Genomic DNA, 22,030 nt, shown 5'->3' with positions numbered 1-22,030 from the left:
ACACAAAATAAATTAAGAAAACCGTAATATTATTAACACCGAGTTGTTTGTTTTTTGTGAGAACGACTTTAAAACCAGAAAAATAACGAACCAGAGAGTGTCCAAAAAAAACTTCCTTACCTGAAAAAACTCAGATCTTCGAAGAAAATTGACGTTCCAACGATCGCATAAAAATCAAAAAATATTACAAAATATATAGTTTTTTTTCTTCTTTGTGTATTTGTTGTTTGTTTGTTTATTTTCTTGATTTCTTCGAACGATGTTTGTCATCGTCGTCTTCTCTGCTGCGTTTTTTATGTGGAGAGGACGAACTCCTTTTATCTTTGGACGATGAACTGTGTCTGTCTTTGTCTCTCGAAGAAGAAGATGATTTATGTTTGGAACTGCTGGACGAAGAGTGTCGGTCTTTGCTCTTATCTTTGCTGCGATCTGTAATCAAAATATTAAGCGATATACAGGGTGTCATTCGACTAGGGGTATTGTAGTCAAAAGATCAGATTTTTAGAAATTCTGAGCGATGGGATCGTTGGAGGACTACTAAAGCTACATTTAAAATTATTTTCAAAAGGTACAAAGTATCCCAAATAATTAAAAAATATCAAAGTTGTATTTTTTAAACGAAACACCCTGTATATTATTACATTTTTAGTTCCTTCGATTAAAATAAAGGTAAATTTGATTATAATTTAACGCACTTTAATATTACCGTTATTGAAATATTTACGATTTTGTGAAAATGCAGTGACAATTTTAATGCTTCATTTCTCTAAATTTTTAAAAAATTTCTACTAAATTTTGTGTTGCAATAATAAAAATTATATTACCCTATACAGAGTGTCTCAAATTTTATATTTAATAACTAGCGTGTACCAGCGACTTCGCGTCGAATTAATCATTTGTAATGATGATGATAAGCAAAGCAAGAATTTCCATTAACATACAAACTGGATAAAATTTTCTCACATTTATGTCAGCATGAGAAAAAACAATGTGGCGATATTATTATAAAACTTGGTAATATTTGACGGGTAGTTTCATCTCGTTGGAATTTGACTTTCGAAAAATCCATTTGCCAAAAATAAGCTTTTTACGTCAAGCAGTTTAAGCAGAATCGTGGTTAAGTAATTACCAAACTTTTTGGAAAGATGATTTATGTTTGGAACTGCTGGACGCTTTAATAACAAATATTACAATATTTGTTATTAAAAAAACGGTTAGTCTTTCGGGAAAACGCTTGGACAAGCATAATTTATTTGTTTTTTACATATTTTGAACTTTTTTTAAAAAATCATACAGGGTGATTTTTTAAAAAAAGTTCAAAATATGTAAAAAACAAATAAATTATGCTTGTCCAAGCGTTTTCCCGAAAGACTAACCGTTTTTTTAATAACAAATATTGTAATATTTGAGGAGCGTTTTCACCCTCTTGGAAATTGAGATTCGAGAAACCCCCCCTTATCGAACCTCTACACCCCACAGTCAATCCGTTTGCCAAAAATCAGCTTTAAACGTCAAGCAGTTTAAGCAGAGTCGTGACTACTCAATGGTCAGATTTTATGAAACACCCTGTATAAATTTTTAAAAACTCTTAAAATATGTAAAACAACAAAATAAAATATACGTGTTTAAGAGTTTTTCCGAAAAACTCACCGGTTTTTAAATAAAAAATATTTTAATATTTGAGGTATAGTTTCACCCCCTTAGAATTCGAGTTTCAAAAAATCCCTTCTTATCGAACCTCTACGCCCTAAAGTCAATCTGTTTTCCAAAAATCAGCTTTTTACGTCAAGGGCTTTAAGCAGGATCGTGATTAATCAATGACCATATTTTTCGAAACACCTTGTACACATTTATAAAAAAAATTAAAATATGTAAAAAAACAAAATAAAATATACGTGTTTAAGCGTTTTTTCGGAAACTTGACCGTTTTTTAAATAAAAAATATTGTAATATTTGAGGGGTGGTTTCACCCTCTTGGAACTGGAATTTCGAAAAATCCCTTCTTATCGAACCTCTACACCCTAGAATCAACCTGTATGCCAAAATTGAGCTTCTTACGTTGAGTGGTTTGAGCAGGATCGTGATTAATCAGTATGTCAGTCACTTAAGGATTTTATATATTAGTATAGATTACTAGCTTTAAACGGCAATAACTTGTTTAATTTAAATGGAACGCCTTGTATGTTTTACACGAATCAGATGCACATATTAATTGTCTATTAAATCGTTTTATACCATTTTTTAAGTATCTCTTGAAGTATTCGTAAAAAAGTCATTTTCCTGTAATTTAGACCTCATTTATCAATATACCCGTGGAATATTGACATTTTAGATTTTTTTAGAATCAATCGACGAATTCGACAGAAGATTGTTAAATTAAAATGACAGACACAACTGTCACTGTCACATATCCTCTCATTAAACAAACTATACCTAAAACACATGAAAAAATAGTTTAAAACCTTTACTAACCTTTATCTCTACTGCTGCTGCTGCTGTTATGCTTCGAAGACGAATGTCTACTGCTCGAACCGCTCTTGTGGCTGCTGTTGTGCTTCGAGCTGGAGCTGGAATGTTTGCTGGACGATTTGTGCTTGTCCTTCGAGGGGAATTTGCTTCCTTTGCTGCCTCCTTTTCTGTCATCAAAGTCCTCGTATGTTCGTTCTCTATCTTCTTCCGCTGCTTCTCTTTCTAAGTCGGACCAGTCCTTGCCAGATTCTTCATCTGACCCTGTAGATATATCAAAAAATAAATAATATCAAGCTAATGTATCGTAGAAATTAGAAATCATTAAAGATTTGATTGATTCGGCTTATTAAAGTTGTTTATGGTAACCTCTCAAGGTAATAAGTAAAGATAGAGGGAAATAAAAAATAAATAATGTCCAGTTAATCTATTGTACAAATCATTAAGGTTTTGCTTGTTTTGGTTTTTAAAATTGCTTATGGTAACCTCTTAGAGAAATAAATAAACATAGAGGGCAATAAAAAAAATAATTTGAACTCGTTTATGGTGCTCAGAGAAATAAGTAAACAAAGAAAGCCACAAAAAGAACAAAGAATATCGAGCTAATGTACCGTGAAAATCAATATAGGTTGGTTTGTTTTTACATATAAAGTTTATGGTAACTTCTCAGAGAAATAGGTAAGCATAGAGGACCCAAAAATATTCTAAAAATTCCAAACCAAACCACCGGCGCCATATTCGACAGAAATAATCGTGCAATTGTGAATCGTATGTTGCCAAGTCTTTGAAAAAAAAACTGCAGATATTTTATTGTTTTCAGCAACTCACAGAGAAATAAGTAAACACAGAGGACCCTAAAATTTTCAATTTTAATAACCACCGGCACCATATTCGACAGAAATAATTGTACCATGTTGCCAAGTGGTTTAAAAATACTAAAAATTACAGATATGATGTCTCTCTCTGAATCTCAGAGAAATAAGTAAACATAGAGTGCCCTAAAATATTGCTTAAACATTTTGAAAACCGCCGGCGCCATTTGACAGAAATAATCATGCCACGTTGCCAAGTCGTTTAAAAATATTTACTAAAAAACCACAGTTATTTTATCTCTGTTTCCATCTCTCAGAGAAATAAGTCAACGTAGAGGACACTAAAATATTATTGAAAATGTTGAGACCACTGACGCCTTATTCGACAAAAACAATCGTACCAAGTTGCCAAGTCGTTTAAAAATACTAAAAATTACAGATATGATGTCTCCCTCTGAATCTCTCAGAGAAATAAGTAAACATAGAGTGCCCTAAAATATTGCTTAAACGTTTTGAAAACCGCCGGCGCCATTTGACAGAAATAATCATGCCACGTTGCCAAGTCGTTTAAAAATATTTACTAAAAAACCACTGTCTCCATCTGTCTACATCTCTCAGAGAAATAAGTTAACGTAGAGGACACTAAAATATTATTGAAAATGTTGAGACCACTGACGCCTTATTCGACAAAAACAATCGTACCAAGTTGCCAAGTCGTTTAAAAATACCAAAAATTACAGATATTTTGTCTCTTTCCGTACCTTTAAGAGAAATAAGTAAACATAGAGTGCCCTAAAATATTCTTAAATTTTTTTATAAACTACTGCCGCCCTATTAGACAGAAATAATCGTACTATGTTGCCAATTCGTTTAAAAGTCAACTAAAAATTACAGATATTTTGTCTCTTTCCGCACGCCTAAGAGAAATAAGTAAACATAGAGTGCCCTAAAATATTCTACAAATTTTTAAAAACTACTGGCGCCATATTATCTTACCACGTTTCCAAGTCGTTTAAATATTCTAAAAAATTTCAGATATATTTTATATTTTTCCGCAAAAGAGAAAACACATTTACCATTTTTTTTTAAGTAAAAGTAAACGATTCTTGAAAGTAAGTGTTTTCTTTCAATACTAACCTAATTCGTCGTCTAGCGAAGCACTGTCGCTTTCTTCCGTGTCTCCTTCTGAGTACTCGGAGTCTTCATCACTCTCCTCAGAAACTGACTCCAAATCGGACGGTCTATATGCTTCGTCTTCATCGTCTGTCTCTTCTTCTGCCTGAAAAAAATAATCAAATAAAAACAGTAAATAATAAATCAACAATAATTAATAAACATCCATAAACTACAAAAAAACTACTAAAAGACCAATAAAAAATAGAATTACTATGAGAAAACAAGACTTACTACTTTAAGTACTAAAAAAATACTTACCACTTGTTCTTCATCTGATTCTGGATCCAAGAAGGTCCAACCTCCGCTTTCAAAGAAGCCCTCTGGATCATCCGTAATGGTTTTCATAATTTTCGCCCAATTTAGAGACTGTACACCCTCAGAATATCTGTAAATAATTAAGAAGTATGTAGCAAAATAAAACTGGACGCGCGTTTTTTTTTTGTATGCTGCATTAGGAAATATCTTCCAAAAAAAATTTTTGAAAATCCCATTTTATAATATCTATTTTAGTATCATTTTGCTTCCAATTAATTAAGTTATTTTTTTCTAAGATAACATAATTTTGAATTAACTGAATTCAAATGAAATGTTAAAAACATGGTTAAATTTCTCTATTAGGGTGGGTCAAAAAAATCTCCATACCTTATATCGCACGAATTGAGCCACTCCTTCACGTGATCCAGCATGTTCATGGGAATGGCGTTCACCATCGCAATTTTCCTGTGATAATCCTTGAACACAAACACCATATCGAAATTCTTCAGATGGAATTGAACTCTTTCGAAATGAACCAATTCCACGTCTTCCAGAGTGATCACGAACGGCGGCCATTCTGTCAGAGTGACCAGACAACCGGAAGTGGGCTGGAGTAATACTGTTGAACGGAACGGAGCTCCTGGGAATCCCAGCTCCCTAAACGGAGTGTCGAATTCGATTTCTTGTTTTGTCATGGACTCGACCTAGATAGCGGACGAAAAAAAACGTCAAATGTAATCATATTTGTGTAAAATTATGCAAAAATGTTAGATTTCTAAAACACGCTTATAAAGATTCTGTAATATCCATACTATTTTTTACAAATTTACTTATTAGCCGACCATACCAATAGGTATGGTAGGCTATTATTAAGATCGGCAAAAAAAAGTTTTTTTAATTTCACTCAAAATGAGTTATTTGGGTCATAAATGAACTACACACACCGGAAAAGCCTAGGGATATTGCAATTTTATCCAGCCATCGTCAGTAATTTTATTATTTGCATTTCTGATATAATAAAATTAAAATAAACAAATAGTTTACAGGACGTATTGGAAATAAAAATGCGAAATTTACCGAATTTTTCAAATTTACCTTGATTTTTATTGAACTCAAAAAAATACACATTTTTTTTTTTATTCTAAACTGTGAATTAAAAAAAAGATAAAACCATTTTTACTTAATAAAGGGTATGGCCTCCTCTACTGTTCATTACAGCCCTACATCGTCTCTCCATGCTCCTGATCAGGTTGTCGATCTCTTCTTGAGGTACAGCCTGCCACGCTGCATTCACGGCCCGAACCAGATCCTTAGGAGTTTCACGAGGCATACCCATTCTCAAAATTCTTCTTTGGACCGCGTCCCATACGTGTTCGATGGGGTTGAGGTCAGGAGATTGTGCCGGCCAGAGTAAGATGTTTAATTGATGAGCATTGATAAACTCACTTACCACTCTGGCTGTATGAGGCCGTGCATTGTCATGCATGAGAATGAAGTTTCTCCCAAAATCATTGGCATATGGTAACACGACAGGCTCAAAAATTGAAACACCATATGCGATTCTGTTAGAAACCTTTAAAGAAAAACGAGATCGGTTTTTCGGCCTAACTGGACTCCTCCCCAGACCATAACTGTTCCACCTTGATAAGGGTGCACTTCCTGAACATGATCCAACCGAATAAGATTTCCCGGTTCTCTCCATACCCTAAGCCTTCTCGAATCCGGATGAATTCCAAAGCGTGACTCATCCGTGAAGAGAACATTGGCCCATTGTTCATTCGACCACTGAACATGATCTTGAGCCCACAAATATTGTACTTCTCGATTTCCTCTCGTTAAGGGTTGAGCTCTCCAGGGGCGTCTGCTTCTTAAGTTGACCTCTCTTAATCTATTGCGAACAGTGTCAGGACTAACGGATACATTATGTGTTTCCTGGAGAATTAAACTAAGCTCTGGTGCTGTAAGAGTCGGTCGGCGTCGAGCATTTAATTGTAAAAAATGATCTTGCTGAGGAGTAGTAATGCTCTGTGTGCCTTTCAGCAACATCACCACTTTCACGGTAGCGTGCACTTAATCGCGATATTACACTTTGCGTTGTATTTAATGCTCTGGCTACGTCGATTTGGCGCATTCCAGCTTCGAGCATACCCATGGCCCTTAGTATTTCGTCTCTGTTAAGATGTCTACGCTCCATAATGTCGTTTAATACTGAACAGAGTTATTTGAATGAATTCTGGCCAATTATCATAAAAACATAGCCACTACAGGTTAAATTCTAACAATTGATGCTAGTGCTTTTTATACATTTGACAAAAAACACTTCTGCAAATATCCCAAATTTAGAAATAGCTAGTGTGACTACTTCGTTTCTGAATCGAAGTAGAAAGAATCGGCCACAAATATGTGGTTGTTTATTCAAAACATATATTTTTAACTTTAATAAAATGATATCCCTAGATTTTTCCGGTGTGTGTAAATCTTAGGTGTAAATACAAAATATTTTCATGGTGTCTGTCTGTCTGTCCGTCTGTAACACGATAACTCAAAAACCGCTAAACCGATTTTAACCCAATTTGGCAAAAAAATACTGTGACACCCGAGAATCTGGCCATTAGTTTTTGGTGGGGGTGGGGGGTTGGTAAGGGGGTATGGGAGGGGGTTAAAAATTTTAAAAAATCGTTACTCCAAAATTACAGTGGCTAGCGAAACGCGGTTTTCAATTTAAGATTAGGAATAATATTTGCAACAAAATTTGTAATAACATCAAAATCAGTCAAAATCGTAGTTTTTGAGATAAAAAAAATTGGAAAATTCCTTTACTTTGAAATTAAAAGAACTGCCTACCAACTTTTTATTAACATATTTTAGTATGGACGGCTATACGTGCCTCCCAGCGCCAATTTTTTTTTTCACTGTAGACAATCGAAATTTTAAGAAAGCTGGTTCTTTAATATATCTTTTGCTATGCTCTCCTGACCAAAGTGCGAGCCGTCTGGTTGCCGGTAGACTATTGCGGTTCAATACTGCGCATCACATCTGTACAGGATATCCCATTTTCGTGTGTTTTATCGGATTTCTCCTTTATGCGTAGAGATACAATGATGCGATTTTCACATTACTTTGCTACTTTTTTATGAAACTAAATATGCTACACATAGGTTTGTCCTAGCCTCCTTAGTTCCTGAAATACAAGGCGAATTTGTGATGCGCAGTAGTAAACAGATGTTGAATACAGATATGATGCGCAGTAGTGAACGCAAGGTCTACTGGTAGCCAGACGCACTCTGTTCAGGAGAGTATAGCAAAAAATATATTAAAGAACCAGTTAAAAAACAGCGAAATAGTTATGGAAATGAAAATATAAAATGACACCAATCATGACACAATGAATGGAGGCATGAAAATGCAATAAATTTAAAAATTGTGTAATTTTCTAACCAATCGAAGTCTTTAAATTCAACCAATAAAATTAATATCATATCATCGTATCGTCGGACAACGGATGCATGAAAATCAAGCTTTGGTTTAACTACACCATTATATCATCTGACAAATGCATCTAAAGAAGTTATAACTTAGTTCTTGTTATTAGATGTATATTAATTTAACTGACTTCTTTCATTTATTTTTATTTTTTGTTACCAAGCGGTAGGCATGCGCCTTAAAATTGTCCTATTGGCCAGTGCTAACCCTTATTTTATGCCTCCCCCCCTGAAAATAGTGGAAATATTGACTGGTATTGAAACACCCAGTAGCGGCGTTATTATATCGTATTATATACCTTTAACTTTATTTGTGCAATCTTATCTAACAAATACCATACGTTCGAAAAAAAACGGCGTCAAAGACGGCTAAAGGAATGATGATAATTTTGCCGAGGTCAAAGCCTAGATGTCATTTACTTGGTCCGTACTCTTGTTTAGCTTGTTTCTGTAGACGCGAATTGCGAATTGCGGAAAGCGATTCGCCAAAAAATATTCGTAAAATTTGGACCTATTTCATATAGTCGGGAATTTTTAGGGACATTTCATTTTTGCTCCACTGAAAGTTAGGTACCAAAAAAAATCATAACCTGAGGGTCCTGAGATAACTTAATTTGTTTTTTATTCGTATTTACGATCTTTATTTTATATTTTATAGCATACAATATGAGTTTAAATTTGTTTAATGATTATGAATATTGATTACGATTGTGGGATTGGAACAGAAGGCGCAAAATTGCCATTTACTAATTGTTAAAACGTAGAAGAGCACGGGTTTATAGTATAGGTCATTTGGGACATGTGAAATATTTAAATTTCGTAAGCAACAAGGTGCTTATCGCAATTTAATTCAAGAAATGAGGACAAAAGATGAGAAAAAATTTAGGAATTTTCACAGATTGTCTGTACAGGAGTTTGATAACTTGGTTGAAAAATTGTCACCATATATAACAAAAACATATGCACGAGAACCTATTTCACCTGGAGAAATGCTTTCAGTTACTTTGTACTTTGTGGCAGCGTCGTCAAAATAATCGATAACTGGATCACAACACCATTCTGCGCAAACGCGAACTTTTAAATCGCGCGAATATTCGCAAAAAGTTGAAAACACTTTAACTTTCCCGCCACCCAAATTTTAAATCTTGCGATTCACCAAAATCTTAAAATTTCTGACAGCGCCGCCATGATCATTAAAATTGGACCAATGAGAGCAGTTTCGCAAAATCGCGATTCGCGATTCGCGTCTACATGAACAAGGCTTTTATTTTTTAACGGCGCATACTGCCACTTGGCTTTAAGAAGCAACGTGTGATCGAAAAAAAAACGGCGTCCAGTTGGCTTGGAAATGACGGTTGATGACATTTCCTATATAATTTTACAAATAAAACTACAGCGATTTCCACTGCATAGCCATGCTGTATAATAGATTTGTGTGTCTGAAAGGTTCTATCACAGATAACACATAATCCAGATGGCTCCTTACGTGTTAAAAATTGTCACCCTAATTTCACTCCAATTTGGAAAAATATTGGAGTGACATTTGAATAATCTGAAATTTTTAGATTTCTTTTCTCACTTTTTTGGGAGGTTTTGCTTCTCTTGCACAGATGTCGCTTGCACTTCAGTTGCGTGGTTGCCAAACGTTATATCGAAATATATTTCATTTCATTATGAATATATAAAATTAAAGGTACTATACCAAATTAAAAATTATGTAATTTATAAACATGAAATAGATATGTTAAATTAATATATAAATATTTAACTTAATACGTTCATTATTATTTTATTAATCTATCGTCACACGTCAATTACCAGTTCCCTAATTACGAAAAGTTTCATATGACATTAACCTCAAAAATGATCTTTGAAAACAAACAACAACAAACAGAGCAACAAATGAACAAATAACTACATAATGACTGATAATGATAAGTGATTATTATTATCACTTTAATGATATGAAGGCTGATGAAGGTAATTATAAACATTATTTCGAGTTTGTTTAATAAAATATAGGATACAATATAACTAAGCAAAATCAAACAGTTTTAGACAACCAATACAAGATTTTAGAACTTGACATCGTGATAAACAAATTGTACATTCAGGAACTCGTTTAAATATTATAGGTATAATATTTCACAAAACTAAACATTTTAGCATAAAATCACAAGTAATATATAGAATATTACCTATGATAAAATGTTAAATACTGATGTATATTTATTTAATCACATTTAAATTTAAACTCAAAATGTTTCATAAAAAGAAAATGATTTTTCGTAAATATAAGCTGGAGACATATTTTCAGTTGATATCAGTCGCCTTCTGGCTTCACAATACCAGCATCCTCAACTGGGTCCGACAGGTAATACCTCAGGCTCAGTCATTTTGACATAGTATTTCAGGTGTTATAGTTTTTATTTGATATCAGTCATACTGAATCGACCACAGATATGTACTGCACGAAGTAGCAGTATTACAAAGAGCGTGAATGTCCAATACAACCAGCTCTATGTATTGTCAGAAATGAATTATTTGCTATTTAGTGTCTGGTGCCATGAAGTTTATGCTTCCTAGGAAAAATAAACATTTATATTTTGAACAATTTAGAACATTACAGTTGTGGCGCAGTTAGAATAACATATCCTTAATAAACTGGTAGTCCGTAATAATCTACAGTTGATTAGAAGCCCATGATGATGCGAAGATAATTAATATCACTAACTTCAAAAGAAACCAGCATAAAGACGTTTACATTCATAACTCATGCTAACCATTATAGGTAATAATTTACAAAATTAGCCATTTTGATTATAATATTAAGGTAGGTACTTAGGGTACATTTTTATCTTCTAGATCAGTAATGTTCGTAATTTAAATGAATCAACTCACAGATAGCAAAGGGGCACTGCACTGAGCAGTATTATTAAAAATATGTGAAATAAACTGTAATACAAATTGCTCTATATAAATTTAATAAATAATTTATTTATGAGAATTAAGTTATGAAGTTTGATTTTCCTAGGAAAAAATAACATTTATATATTTGATCAATTTAGAACATTACAGTTAAAAAAAAAATATGTGTTAGAATAACATATGTTAAAATAAATAAAACTGTAATACAAATTGCTCTATAAAATTTAATAAGAAATAGAATTTATTTATGAAAATTAACTTGACCGAATTTGACTGAAGTTTTTATTTTCCTAGGAAAAAATAACATTTATCATTTTGATCATTTAGAACATTACAGTTAAAAAATATGTGTTACAGAAATAACATATCTTTAATAAAATTGCAGCTTTTAATGTTTTTACTGTTTTTGCTTTTATATCATATAAGAACTAACGTGTCAAGACGAATTCATATTTATACTATGAAAACACATGCATAATTTTTGATTTTTTTTAAAACCAGTGAATGATGTTGAAATATTACTACACCTATTATTCTTATTAACTAACTTTAATTACAAGCTTACACATTATTGTCATTGGAAATAAATTCAATTTGGATATTCTATTTGATTAGAAACTTTTTTACCTATTGTTGTTTTTTTTTATAACCTATGATTTAAAACAAAAAATGTCACCTGTTGTGACAAAATAAGGTCTTTTACTAGAAAACAATCTAGTGAGCTTTTCTAATAATACTTTGTTTGATATACCATATGATCGAAAAACCGGCGTCAGCGATGGCTATGAAATGAAGATCGCCGTCAGTTTGAGCAGGCAAAATTAGTATGGGAATGAATCGTCGATCTGCATTTCCAAACCAATCGGATGACAGTTTTTTCGATCGCAGGGTATAATTTAACTGACAGTTAGGGGATCGTTATATTTATATTCATGCAAAGTTTACGATGGATAAATCAAGCGATATTATGTGGATACAGTGTTCATAATGAATCAGTGAATACCAAACCGTTATAAATTGCTTGCACTAAGTAGGTAATGCTAGTTAGTGAATATAGCAAGCCGATAGAAAAACCATACCAGTATCAGAGTTGACCATAGAATCGATTGTTCTCTGATAGATTTTGAGGCATGTAGATTATATGATCATCCGATCGACCGATCACTTGCAAGTCAGCAGCTGACATGCACTCTGATGTTGAGGCATCTCGTCAGCCGCACCTTATCCGAAATCATCAACATTCAATATTCGCTATGAAATGAAAGATGCTGTCATTTTATATCGGGATATATTTCTATGTGATGTCATCGATTGCCATTTCCCAGTTAACTGGACGCCGTTTTTTCGATCATACGGTTTTAATATGTATTCCCATCTGTTAATCTTTTTATTTTAAGTAAGATTTAGGAAGGGTAGGTTTTAAAACATGTTTGTCAATCAATTAAATTCAATATATGTCGTTTGTAAAATATTTACAGCAGTCTGAAAATAAAATTTTAAGGTCTAACACCTTATTTTAGTAATATATTTTTGGTCCCAATACATAATGATTTAGATTTTTTTAGAATTCAAATAATTAATTTAATGGAAAAATTGCAAGTCATAAAAACGTTCAAATATGAAATCTATCCATTTTTTGGGGACACCCTGCAGAACTCTCTCTATTTTTGTCAAACGTGCGAAGAATTAACTAGTTTATTTCATGCTCTTCAAATTTATTTTAATACGAACTGTCGTTCTTGGAGCCTCCGAGTCGTAAGGAGAGTCGCATTTGTCTTGATATACTCTGTATAAGACAACAGTAAATAACGTAATATAACTTCGAAATATAAATTTGAAATTAAAATAATGATTTGTTCATAAATTTACGTTTTATTAATTTTGATTTTTTTTCTTAAATTTAATTTAAAAAGTGATTTACGTTATTTATTAATTGAAACGTTTAAAATTTGAATATACGTTCAAAAATTTTTTACAATAAATTTGTTTATAATAAATAATTTTATAACGTAAAAATATGACCGAATTTCCTGGAAAGTTTGCCAAATTTGTACATATATGAAAAACAGAGCTTTACCACTTATCACGAGAAAATCTCTATTCCTTCCCTTTTCATCCAGAATCTTAGGAGATGAATGTCCAAAATCGACCAAAGATACAAGATTTCCACATGTCGTAGGACTGTTTTTAGTTTTAACTAACAATTTATTAAAGTGCAACTATATAAAAATTATACAGGGTGGCGCCTCTCATACGACTCGGAGGCTCCAAGGAGAACGACCAGTTCGTATTGAAATGAAATTTTGTGAGCATATGTAAGTTAATTCTGCGCACGTTTTAAAAATATAGAGAGTTCTACAGGGTGTCCCCAAAAAAAGTTACACATCAAATTTGTGTTTTTTTGTAACGGAATACCCCCTTTATTAATTAATTTTTAGATTCTAAGAGAAAAATAAAGGTGTGTTTTATTAGGGAAGTATATGACTGAAATGTAAGGTTTTAGACTTACTTAAGATTTTGAAGAACAATTTTTAAATTTCAAGAAAAACTACCTAAATTGGAATTTACTCTATTGCACTTTAAATCAAATTAAAACCTGACCCATAAAGTTATACAGGGTAGGGCAAAATTAATGCTGAACATTGGTATAACCTGTATAACTCCTTTAATACCCACCCTATATAACTCCTTTAGTTTAATTGAATCACCCAGAATATTATTCCGATATTCAATGGGAAATTCATGTCACTTCCAAATACTATTAAGGTTGCCGGCCTACCCCTCAAACAAAGATTTTCCTAGATATTTTCATTTCTATGATTTAGTGTGAATAGATCTGTATTATTTGATAAAATCTAGGGTGGCTGTGATATGTCTGACGTTACTTCAACATAGCTGTCAAATTAGTTCAACTTTAGCAACTAGTTATCATTTTGTGTCAGTTCGTCAGTTGAAACAAAAAAAAATCTAAGAAATTTTCCGAAAATAGAAACTTATCCTACATCAGAGAGAATTGATGATTCTATTAGTTAGCTCCTGATTTTATCTAGTCTGGGCTTTTTTATTTGATTAACATATATCAAATAAAAAGCCCAGACTAGACAGTAACAATAAACTCGACCAAACCAAACCAAATTATTATTGAAACTGTTTTGGTACTAAATATGAATTTTACTTGTGAGATTTGTTGAAATCAGGTGTAAAGGTGTATAAAGTCGAATGCATCAAGAGATCCTAATTTATGTTTAAAGTTTATAGAAAAATTTTGAGTTCATTCCCGGAATTTAATATTGCACATTTGTGAGATAAAAATACGGCGTTAAGTTACCGGGATCTGGTGATCGATGGCTTTTACCATACTCTAGTATGATGAGAAAAAAATGATGCGTCAGATGATGTCATGTTGATTTGGAAGATGACAATCGATAAGATTTATCATAAATTATATGGGGATTGTCATCGATCGTCATTTCCAAGCCAACCCCATGCCGTTTTTTTCGATCGTACGGTATATTCTTTAACTGCATTACCTAGTTATAATTGTTATATTTCTATATTCATGCATTCATTTACGATGGATAATCCAAGTAATATTACTTGATTTATCCATCGTAAACTTTGCATAGATATAGAAAAATAATAACAATGGACAACTCTTAATGCTGTTAGTGAATATACCGCACGATCGAAAAAAAAAAGGCATGGGAGTGGGCTTGGAAATGAAGATCGCTGACATTTAATAGGTATGTAAATTATATGATAAATCTTATCGATCTTCATTTCATAGCCATCGCTGACATGCGTTTTTTACGATCATTACGGTGTATGGACTAAAAAGCCATCGTGATCACCATTTCTAAGGTAACTTAACGGCGTATTTTTATACAAAATGTCCGAAAATTCGATATTAAATGGGATCACAAAATTTTCATCCACTTTGTACATCAAATTAGATGATTTGACGCATACAAAGATAAACACATGTACAAATTGATTTCGAGTAATTCAAAAATTGACACTTATTACCAGACATTTTAATAATAATTTGGTTAAACACGACTGTTGTAATCAAAGTCTAGTCAAAGGCTTTTTTATAGATATATGTTAATCACAGATTAATTACCCAGCTTTTAAAATATCCATTAAAACAAAAAACAGTAACGACATATCTAAATATTCTATCCTTGTCGCATATGGTTCGTTCCTGTATTATTCTGTGATAAGGGAAGGAATAGAGATTTTCTGTGATAAGTGGTAAAGCTAGGTTTTCATATGTACAAATTTGGCAAACTTTCCAGGAAATTCGGTCATATTTTTATTATAAAATTATTTATCATAAACAAATTTATTGTAAAAAAAAAATTTGAACGTATATTCAAATTTTAAACGTTTCAATTAATAAATAACGTAAATCACTTTTAAATTAAATTTAAGAAAAAAAAATCAAAATTAATAAAACGTAAATCACTATAACAAATCATTATTTTAATTTCAAATTTATATTTCGAAGTTATATTACAAGTTATTTACTGTTGTCTTATACAGAGTATATCAAGACAAATGCGAAACTTTAAGGGGTGTATTCTTTGTTATTTGTCAACATTTTTAAAATAGCTGAAGAGGTTGAAATAAACTATTTCTAATATTCGTTAATTTGACAAAAAACTGGAGCAACGATAGGAAAAATAGGATAAGTTTCTATTTTCGGATCATATGGTATATCAAATTTTGTATTATTAGAAAAGCTGGACACAAAATGTTTTCTAGTGCTAAAGTTGAACTATTTTGTCAGCTACAGGTGACATTTTTTTTGTTTTAAATCAAGACATATAAAAGCCACCCTAGGTAAAAAGTTTCTAAACAATATAGATCTATTCAAATTAATTTATTTCCAATGACAATAATGTAGGAAAGTTTGTAATTAAAGTTAGTTAATAAGAATAACCTTAATAGTATATTTCAACATCATTCATGAATAAAAACATCAAAAATATGCATGTGTTTTCTAGTATAAATATGAATTGTTCCTAAAGGAGTTATTCAGGGTGATATAAAAGCAGGAGATACAGTATATAAAAATGTTCAGCGTAATTTTTTAAAGACCCTGTATAACTAACATCAGGTTTTTTTTTAACTGTAAAGTGCTAAATTGATCAAAATATAATTTGGGATTTTTTCCTAGAAAAATAAAACTTCATAACTTAATTTTCATAAAAATCTTAAGTCTAGTCTAAACCTTACAGAGCAAATTTGTATTACAGTTTTATTTATTAAAGATATGTTATTCTAACATATATTTTTAACTGTAATGTTCTAAATTGATCAAAAATATAAATGTTATTTTTTTTCCTAGGAAAAATAAACTCATAACTTAATTTTCATAAATAAATTTATTTCTATTAAATTTATAGAGCAATTTGTATTACAGTGCTTTATTTCACATATTTTGTAATATCTGCTTCGGTGCAGTGCCCCTTTGCTATTCTGTGAGTTCATTTAAATATGACGACATTACTGATCTAGAAGATAAAAATGTACCCCAAGTAACCTACCTTAATATTATAATCAAAAATGGCTAATTTTGTAAATTATTACCTATAATGGTTAGATGAGTTATGAATGTAAACTTCTTATGCTGGTTTCTTGAAGTTAGTGATATTAATTATCTTCGCATCAGTCATGGGCTTCCCTAATAAAACTGTAGAGTATTCGTCAATCAACCTAAAATTAATTAATATTATTTACTATTCCGTTACAAAAAACACATTTTTTTTTGTGTAATTTTGAGTTTAAATTTAAATGTGATTAGAATAAATATACATCATTTTTAAAATTTGCGCAGAAGGTAATATTATATATATTAAATTTGATTTCAATACGAAATGTTTAGTTTCCTTGGAATATTACTTAGTCGTAATAGAAACGAGTTCCTGAATGTACAATTTGTTTATCACGTTGTCAAGTCTTTAATAAATTGTTAGTTAAAACTAACAGTCCTACGAGGGAGTGTGGAATTTTGCTTTAGTTATATTTGTATCCTTATATAAGAGAGTGAAATAAGGATGAAAATTTGTACAAACATTTGTTAAAATCGGGTTTAGAAGTATGAAATTCTGTTTGTTCCTTATGTAACGTAATTTAGCAATAACAAGCAATTTTTTTTTCAGAACGTCCACACCTCATTTCACCCCGTTAGAGGGCGAATTTCCAAAAATTGTTCCTGAGTGCTAAATTACGTTACATAAGGAACGTCTGCGCAAAATTTCATACTTCCAAAACCGATTTTAATGAATTTTTGTACAAATTTTCATCCCTTAATTCTTATGGGGCGAATGCCTAAAATTCGCTTCTGAGTACTCACTTTCATCACTTGAGGAACCTCTGTGCAAATTTTCATACTTCTAGGACAGATTTTTTTCAGAAAGTTCACCCCTCATTTCACCCCCTTAGAGGGAAAATTTCGAAAAATTGCTTCTTAGTGCTAAATTACCTTATATAAGGAACGTCTGCGAACAATTTTATACTTCTAAAACCGATTTTAACAAATTTTTGTACATATTTTCATCCCTTATTTCTTAAGGGATGAATGCCCAAAATTCGCTTCTGAGTATAACTTTCATCACTTGATGAACCTCTGTGCAAATTTTCATACTTCTAGGACAGATTTTTTTTCAGAACGTTCACCCTTCATTTCACCCCCTTAGAGGGAAAATTTCCTAAAATTGCCTCTTAGTGCTAAATTAAGTTACATAAGGAACGTCTACGCAGAATTTCATACTTCTAAAACCGATTTTGACAAATTTTTATACCAATTTTCATCCCTTATTTCTTAGGGGATGAATGTCCAAAATTCGTTTCTGAGTACTCACTTTCGTCGCTTAATTAACAATTTCCAAATTTCAAACTCCTCGGACTAATTTTAAAAAAATATGCAAAATTTCACCCCCAGTTTCACCCCTTAGTAGAAGAATTTCCTAAAATCGCTTTGTATAATCGAACTGTTAAGTTACGCTACTTAAGGCACCTCTGTGCAAAATTTCGTAGTCCTAGGACATGCTTTTTTTGTATACAAAAGTACCCCCCATATCACCCCCTTAACGAGCGAATTTCCAAAAATTGCCCCTTAGTGTTCAATTACGTCCATAGATTTAGGAAGAACAGATATCACATTGTGCATTTTAACCCGATCAAACAATCGGAGATTGACTACGTACTGTAAAAACCAACTGAGATAGAGAAGGCGACATTGCCACATCTCAAATTTGCGCCTGTCTACTTAGTTTGATTTGCAGATGTTCGGTCTACTTTAAATGTCTTTCACTGGATATCAATAAATCTCAATTTCTTAATTAAATTAATAGTTTATTTTAAAGAAGCATGCGTAATAATATTACGTCTAATTTCACCCCCTTAGCGGTCGAATTTTCAAAAAATCCCTTCTTAGTGCTCATTTACATCACTTAAGGAACCTATGTGCCAAATTTTATTTATTACTATATAGATAACCTTTACCCTTATTGTCAGCTAATGAATATTAAGAGACAAATAATAAAAATAAAATCTAAATTATAAATTTCATGGCTATAAATAGCATATATATGCATCTAGAAATTCTGACTTTCAAACATCCACTGCGACTAGTATTTTCATATCCAATTGTCTAGTATTAAAGTCCGAATATACATTTTCCCTGGGTTTGACCGGGAATTTGCTTATAAATGTGAACAACCGGCTACGTGGCTTCACATCGCGTGGCCGTGGTGTGGCTCCAAATTCGTTCGTTTTAAAAATATTATTTGATTTGGCTATAGGCGCCCTCTGTGTCATTAATAGGGAACTGTCTCATCGAAAACATGCTGTTCCGTAAGCAATGGCCATCTGGATTATGTGTTATCTGTGGTTCTATCCTTTTTTAACCTTTCTATAATTAGTAATAATTTTTGGCTTAGTTTTATGATATATGATCTAGGGTTTTATGTCAATTTTAAGTAAATTATTGTCATTCCCCAGACGTCGATGACACCGTTTTTTTCCTATCATACAGTATTACTATATTTCGCAAATCCACATTTAAAATTACATTTAAAGTAAAATATTATATTACCTATAAAATTGGAAAATATCGAAATTCTTGATATATTTTCATAAAACAGCACGCCACTGGATATTTTATTAATTAAATCGGCCATATTTTTAGGAAACTACGTCCACCAGGGTTGCCACATTGTTTCAGATCCGTTTGTCAGGCTGTAGTTTTTTCTTTATTTTTTTATGGTAGGGAATAATAGCAACTGAATCATGTTATTCTCAATAATCTTATCGCACGGTGTAAAAATCTTGTTGAAATATTTATAGAAAAAATATATAAGAACTTCTTTATAGAAAAAAAATACCTATAGTTAATTTCTCTTACCTTCTCGCAGAAACTCTTAAAAGCAGTCTTCAATTTATGCCTCAACTCCCTCTCCGATTGTTCAGCGGCCAAATCATCTCTATCGTGCATATGCTGGTGCTTCCCCAAATCCGTAGTGATCTCACCCACCTCAGTATAGAACTGCACATCGATATGCTTCTTCTTACCAAACATTATCGCATGCTTCAGGTGAAAATGCAACAATATAATCATCTCACCATCGCAAGGTTGAAAGAATGCATTCTTAATATTATTATAAAGTATGTCAACTTTATCACCTCTTACTGAAGTATACCTAAACCCATTAGTGTGAGCTTCCAGGCTTCCAGTCATACGCTTTGACACAATATTCGGTCTGATATACAAGTCCTTTAGTTTAGGGTTACCTTTATTTTGAGAGAGTACCAAACTATCCTGTTTCACTAAATCTTCCTTCTCTTTTTCTTCAGCCTCTCTGGTTTTGAACTTTCTTTGTACCTCTTTAATCAATCGAAATGCTGTATTCAAGTTAGATGAAGGTGGGGATATTTCACCAGGTTCCTTAGTGTTTGTGCTACGGTAAGTTACCTCCTTTACAAAGGTAGCTTCAGGTTGCTGGAAATTACCGTCCTTTCCCATGGTAGAACCGGGATGGAAAAAATTCACACGCAAATACGTGTAATCTCCTTCAACCGACTGTGAAATATTTTTAATTGTTGATATATGAAATGGTACAGCCACACCATAAACTGGCAAAATTACAGTTTCATATTTCTGATCAACATAAATCTTCATCTCTTTGATTTCTGGCACTCTGGGCATCTGATTAACATTCTTATATGATACAGTATTTTTCCTAACTTTTTCTACATCTTTTGCACCTCCTTGCTTCGCCAACCTTTCTTTAGCTTTCTCATTTAACTGAGCTGCTAACTCCCTTTGATGTTCTTTCCTTTTTTCCTCGGAAGTATGTTCAGTACGTAATTTTGATTCTAACACTGCTGTTCTTCTTGCTCTACCTGACAAAGCCTCAGGTTTTGGAGTGTTTTCTTTTTCTTCGTCATTCTCTTCTTCATCTGAGTCTTCTTTCAAGAAAATTCCAACGTTTTTAATTTTCTTTTTACTAATTGTTAAAACTGATGCTGGTTGGCCTTCGTTAACCATCACAGTGTCTCCAATAAAAAGAGCATAAGTTTTACCTTCTTTATCGCTGGCTTCTTTGTTTGTTAAATTACTGAAACCAACGTTCAAGTTAAAAACCATTCCTTTTTTGATTTTACTCATGGTTTTAGGACCAATCATTAAGGAACTTTCTTTAAACTCAATCCCCATAGCAAATCCGAAGTTCTTGGTAAGACTATCAACCAAATTTGGTTTTTCTTTCTTAACATATTCCAAACCAGTTTCGTAAACTTGTGACAGTTTTACACCAGCTTGCAGTTTTTTTAATAATTCTTCTTCTAACTGCAGTAAAAAGTTATAATTTGCCTGTATCTCATCTGTAGGATTGACCATCAAAGTCCTTACAATGTTTGAACAATACAACTTGTACCTTACACCCAAAGAACAAATTATAGCCCCAAAGTGCAGGTTATTTTTGTCACTTACTGCACTGAATTTCAGGCTGTACACACCTCCTGACTGGATTATAGCAGGGTAACACATATCAACCTGATTTACATCTACTCCTGATACGTATTTCTTATCCTGAATGGCTGATTCAACACCTTCGGCTAGTTTACTGTGCCTAACTTTTTTCTCTGAATCGATAATTTCCATTATTTGATCTTTTAAATACTTTGTGAAAACATCTACACTAACTAGACATGCTTTTTTGATAGTTACTATCTCAGAATCCTCTTTGGGGGCCATCAAATATGCTACAGAAGCACTGGCATCGATCATTTCAAATCCTTCCTTCTTCAAAGCACCTTTCCAGCTATCCATTAGAGCTCCAGCATAGTTATCCTTAGGAAAATGCCCGACAGATTTACCTTTTTTGCTCTGTTTAATAGCTGATATCAGTGTTTTGAAGTTCTCGCTGTCTTTGTCCTTATCTCTAACGATTAAATTGAGTTGAACTTGACTCTCATCTTTGGTCTCGCCTTGCCGAAGAAAGTCAATTTTCTTTTTACTAGCCAGGAAGTGTATTTTGTTTTCCGTGAGCACGACGATGGTGTCTGTGAGCTCGTAACCGAGGAGCCATGTGTGTAGGGCTCCGGACTTGCTGTAAACAATCTCGTCGTCCTTTCCAACGGCCGCTACCAGTGCATCCATCTTCGAAAAGCCATTTTCGCCCTCGGGATCGTTCCAGGCGTTGTACAGCCGCTTCAATCGTCTGTGGAACGCTTCTTTATCCAAGTTTATATTCGCCATTTTGCATAACAAACTGAAAAAACAATACAAAACATCCGATTTTCGTGCCGGAAAAGCATGTAAATCGGCGCAATTCTTTAACAAGAAGGCGCCATAAAACGAAACGTCAAAAATTGTGTCATTTAAACAATGCAGCCAACCTT

At 32.6% G+C, this 22,030-nt stretch overlaps 1 protein-coding gene across 1 annotated transcript; it reads right to left on the bottom strand.

Annotated features, from left to right (window-relative positions):
• Window positions 1-198: 198 nt before the first annotated feature.
• Window positions 199-22,007, bottom strand: LOC115878708 (FACT complex subunit spt16). Its single transcript, XM_030895288.1, has 6 exons — window positions 19,533-22,007; window positions 5,097-5,413; window positions 4,713-4,839; window positions 4,416-4,557; window positions 2,473-2,730; window positions 199-429 (listed from the first exon to the last, which is right to left on the bottom strand). Exons 1-6 carry the CDS (start codon window positions 21,885-21,887, stop codon window positions 236-238), a joined length of 3,393 nt encoding a protein of 1,130 aa, XP_030751148.1. The 5' UTR covers window positions 21,888-22,007; the 3' UTR covers window positions 199-235.
• Between the last annotated feature and the right edge of the window lie 23 nt (window positions 22,008-22,030).

This window comes from Sitophilus oryzae, unplaced genomic scaffold (genome assembly GCF_002938485.1).
Source record: "Sitophilus oryzae breed Bouriz unplaced genomic scaffold, Soryzae_2.0 scaffold_1521_pilon_pilon, whole genome shotgun sequence".
NCBI lineage: Eukaryota > Metazoa > Arthropoda > Insecta > Coleoptera > Curculionidae > Sitophilus > Sitophilus oryzae.
The sequence above is the reverse complement of the archived record's forward strand: the minus strand, read 5'-3'. Positions and strand labels throughout refer to the sequence as shown.

Excerpts from the sequence above, each read along its gene's own strand:
- LOC115878708 (XM_030895288.1), bottom strand. The coding sequence starts at position 21,887 with ATGGCGAATATAAACTTGGATAAAGAAGCGTTCCACAGACGATTGAAG. Across the intron at positions 4,840-5,096 it reads CTCAATTCGTGCGATATAAG|ATATTCTGAGGGTGTACAGT; the intron begins GTATGGAGATTT and ends AATTATTTACAG. Across the intron at positions 2,731-4,415 it reads TTCGCTAGACGACGAATTAG|GGTCAGATGAAGAATCTGGC; the intron begins GTTAGTATTGAA and ends ATATATCTACAG.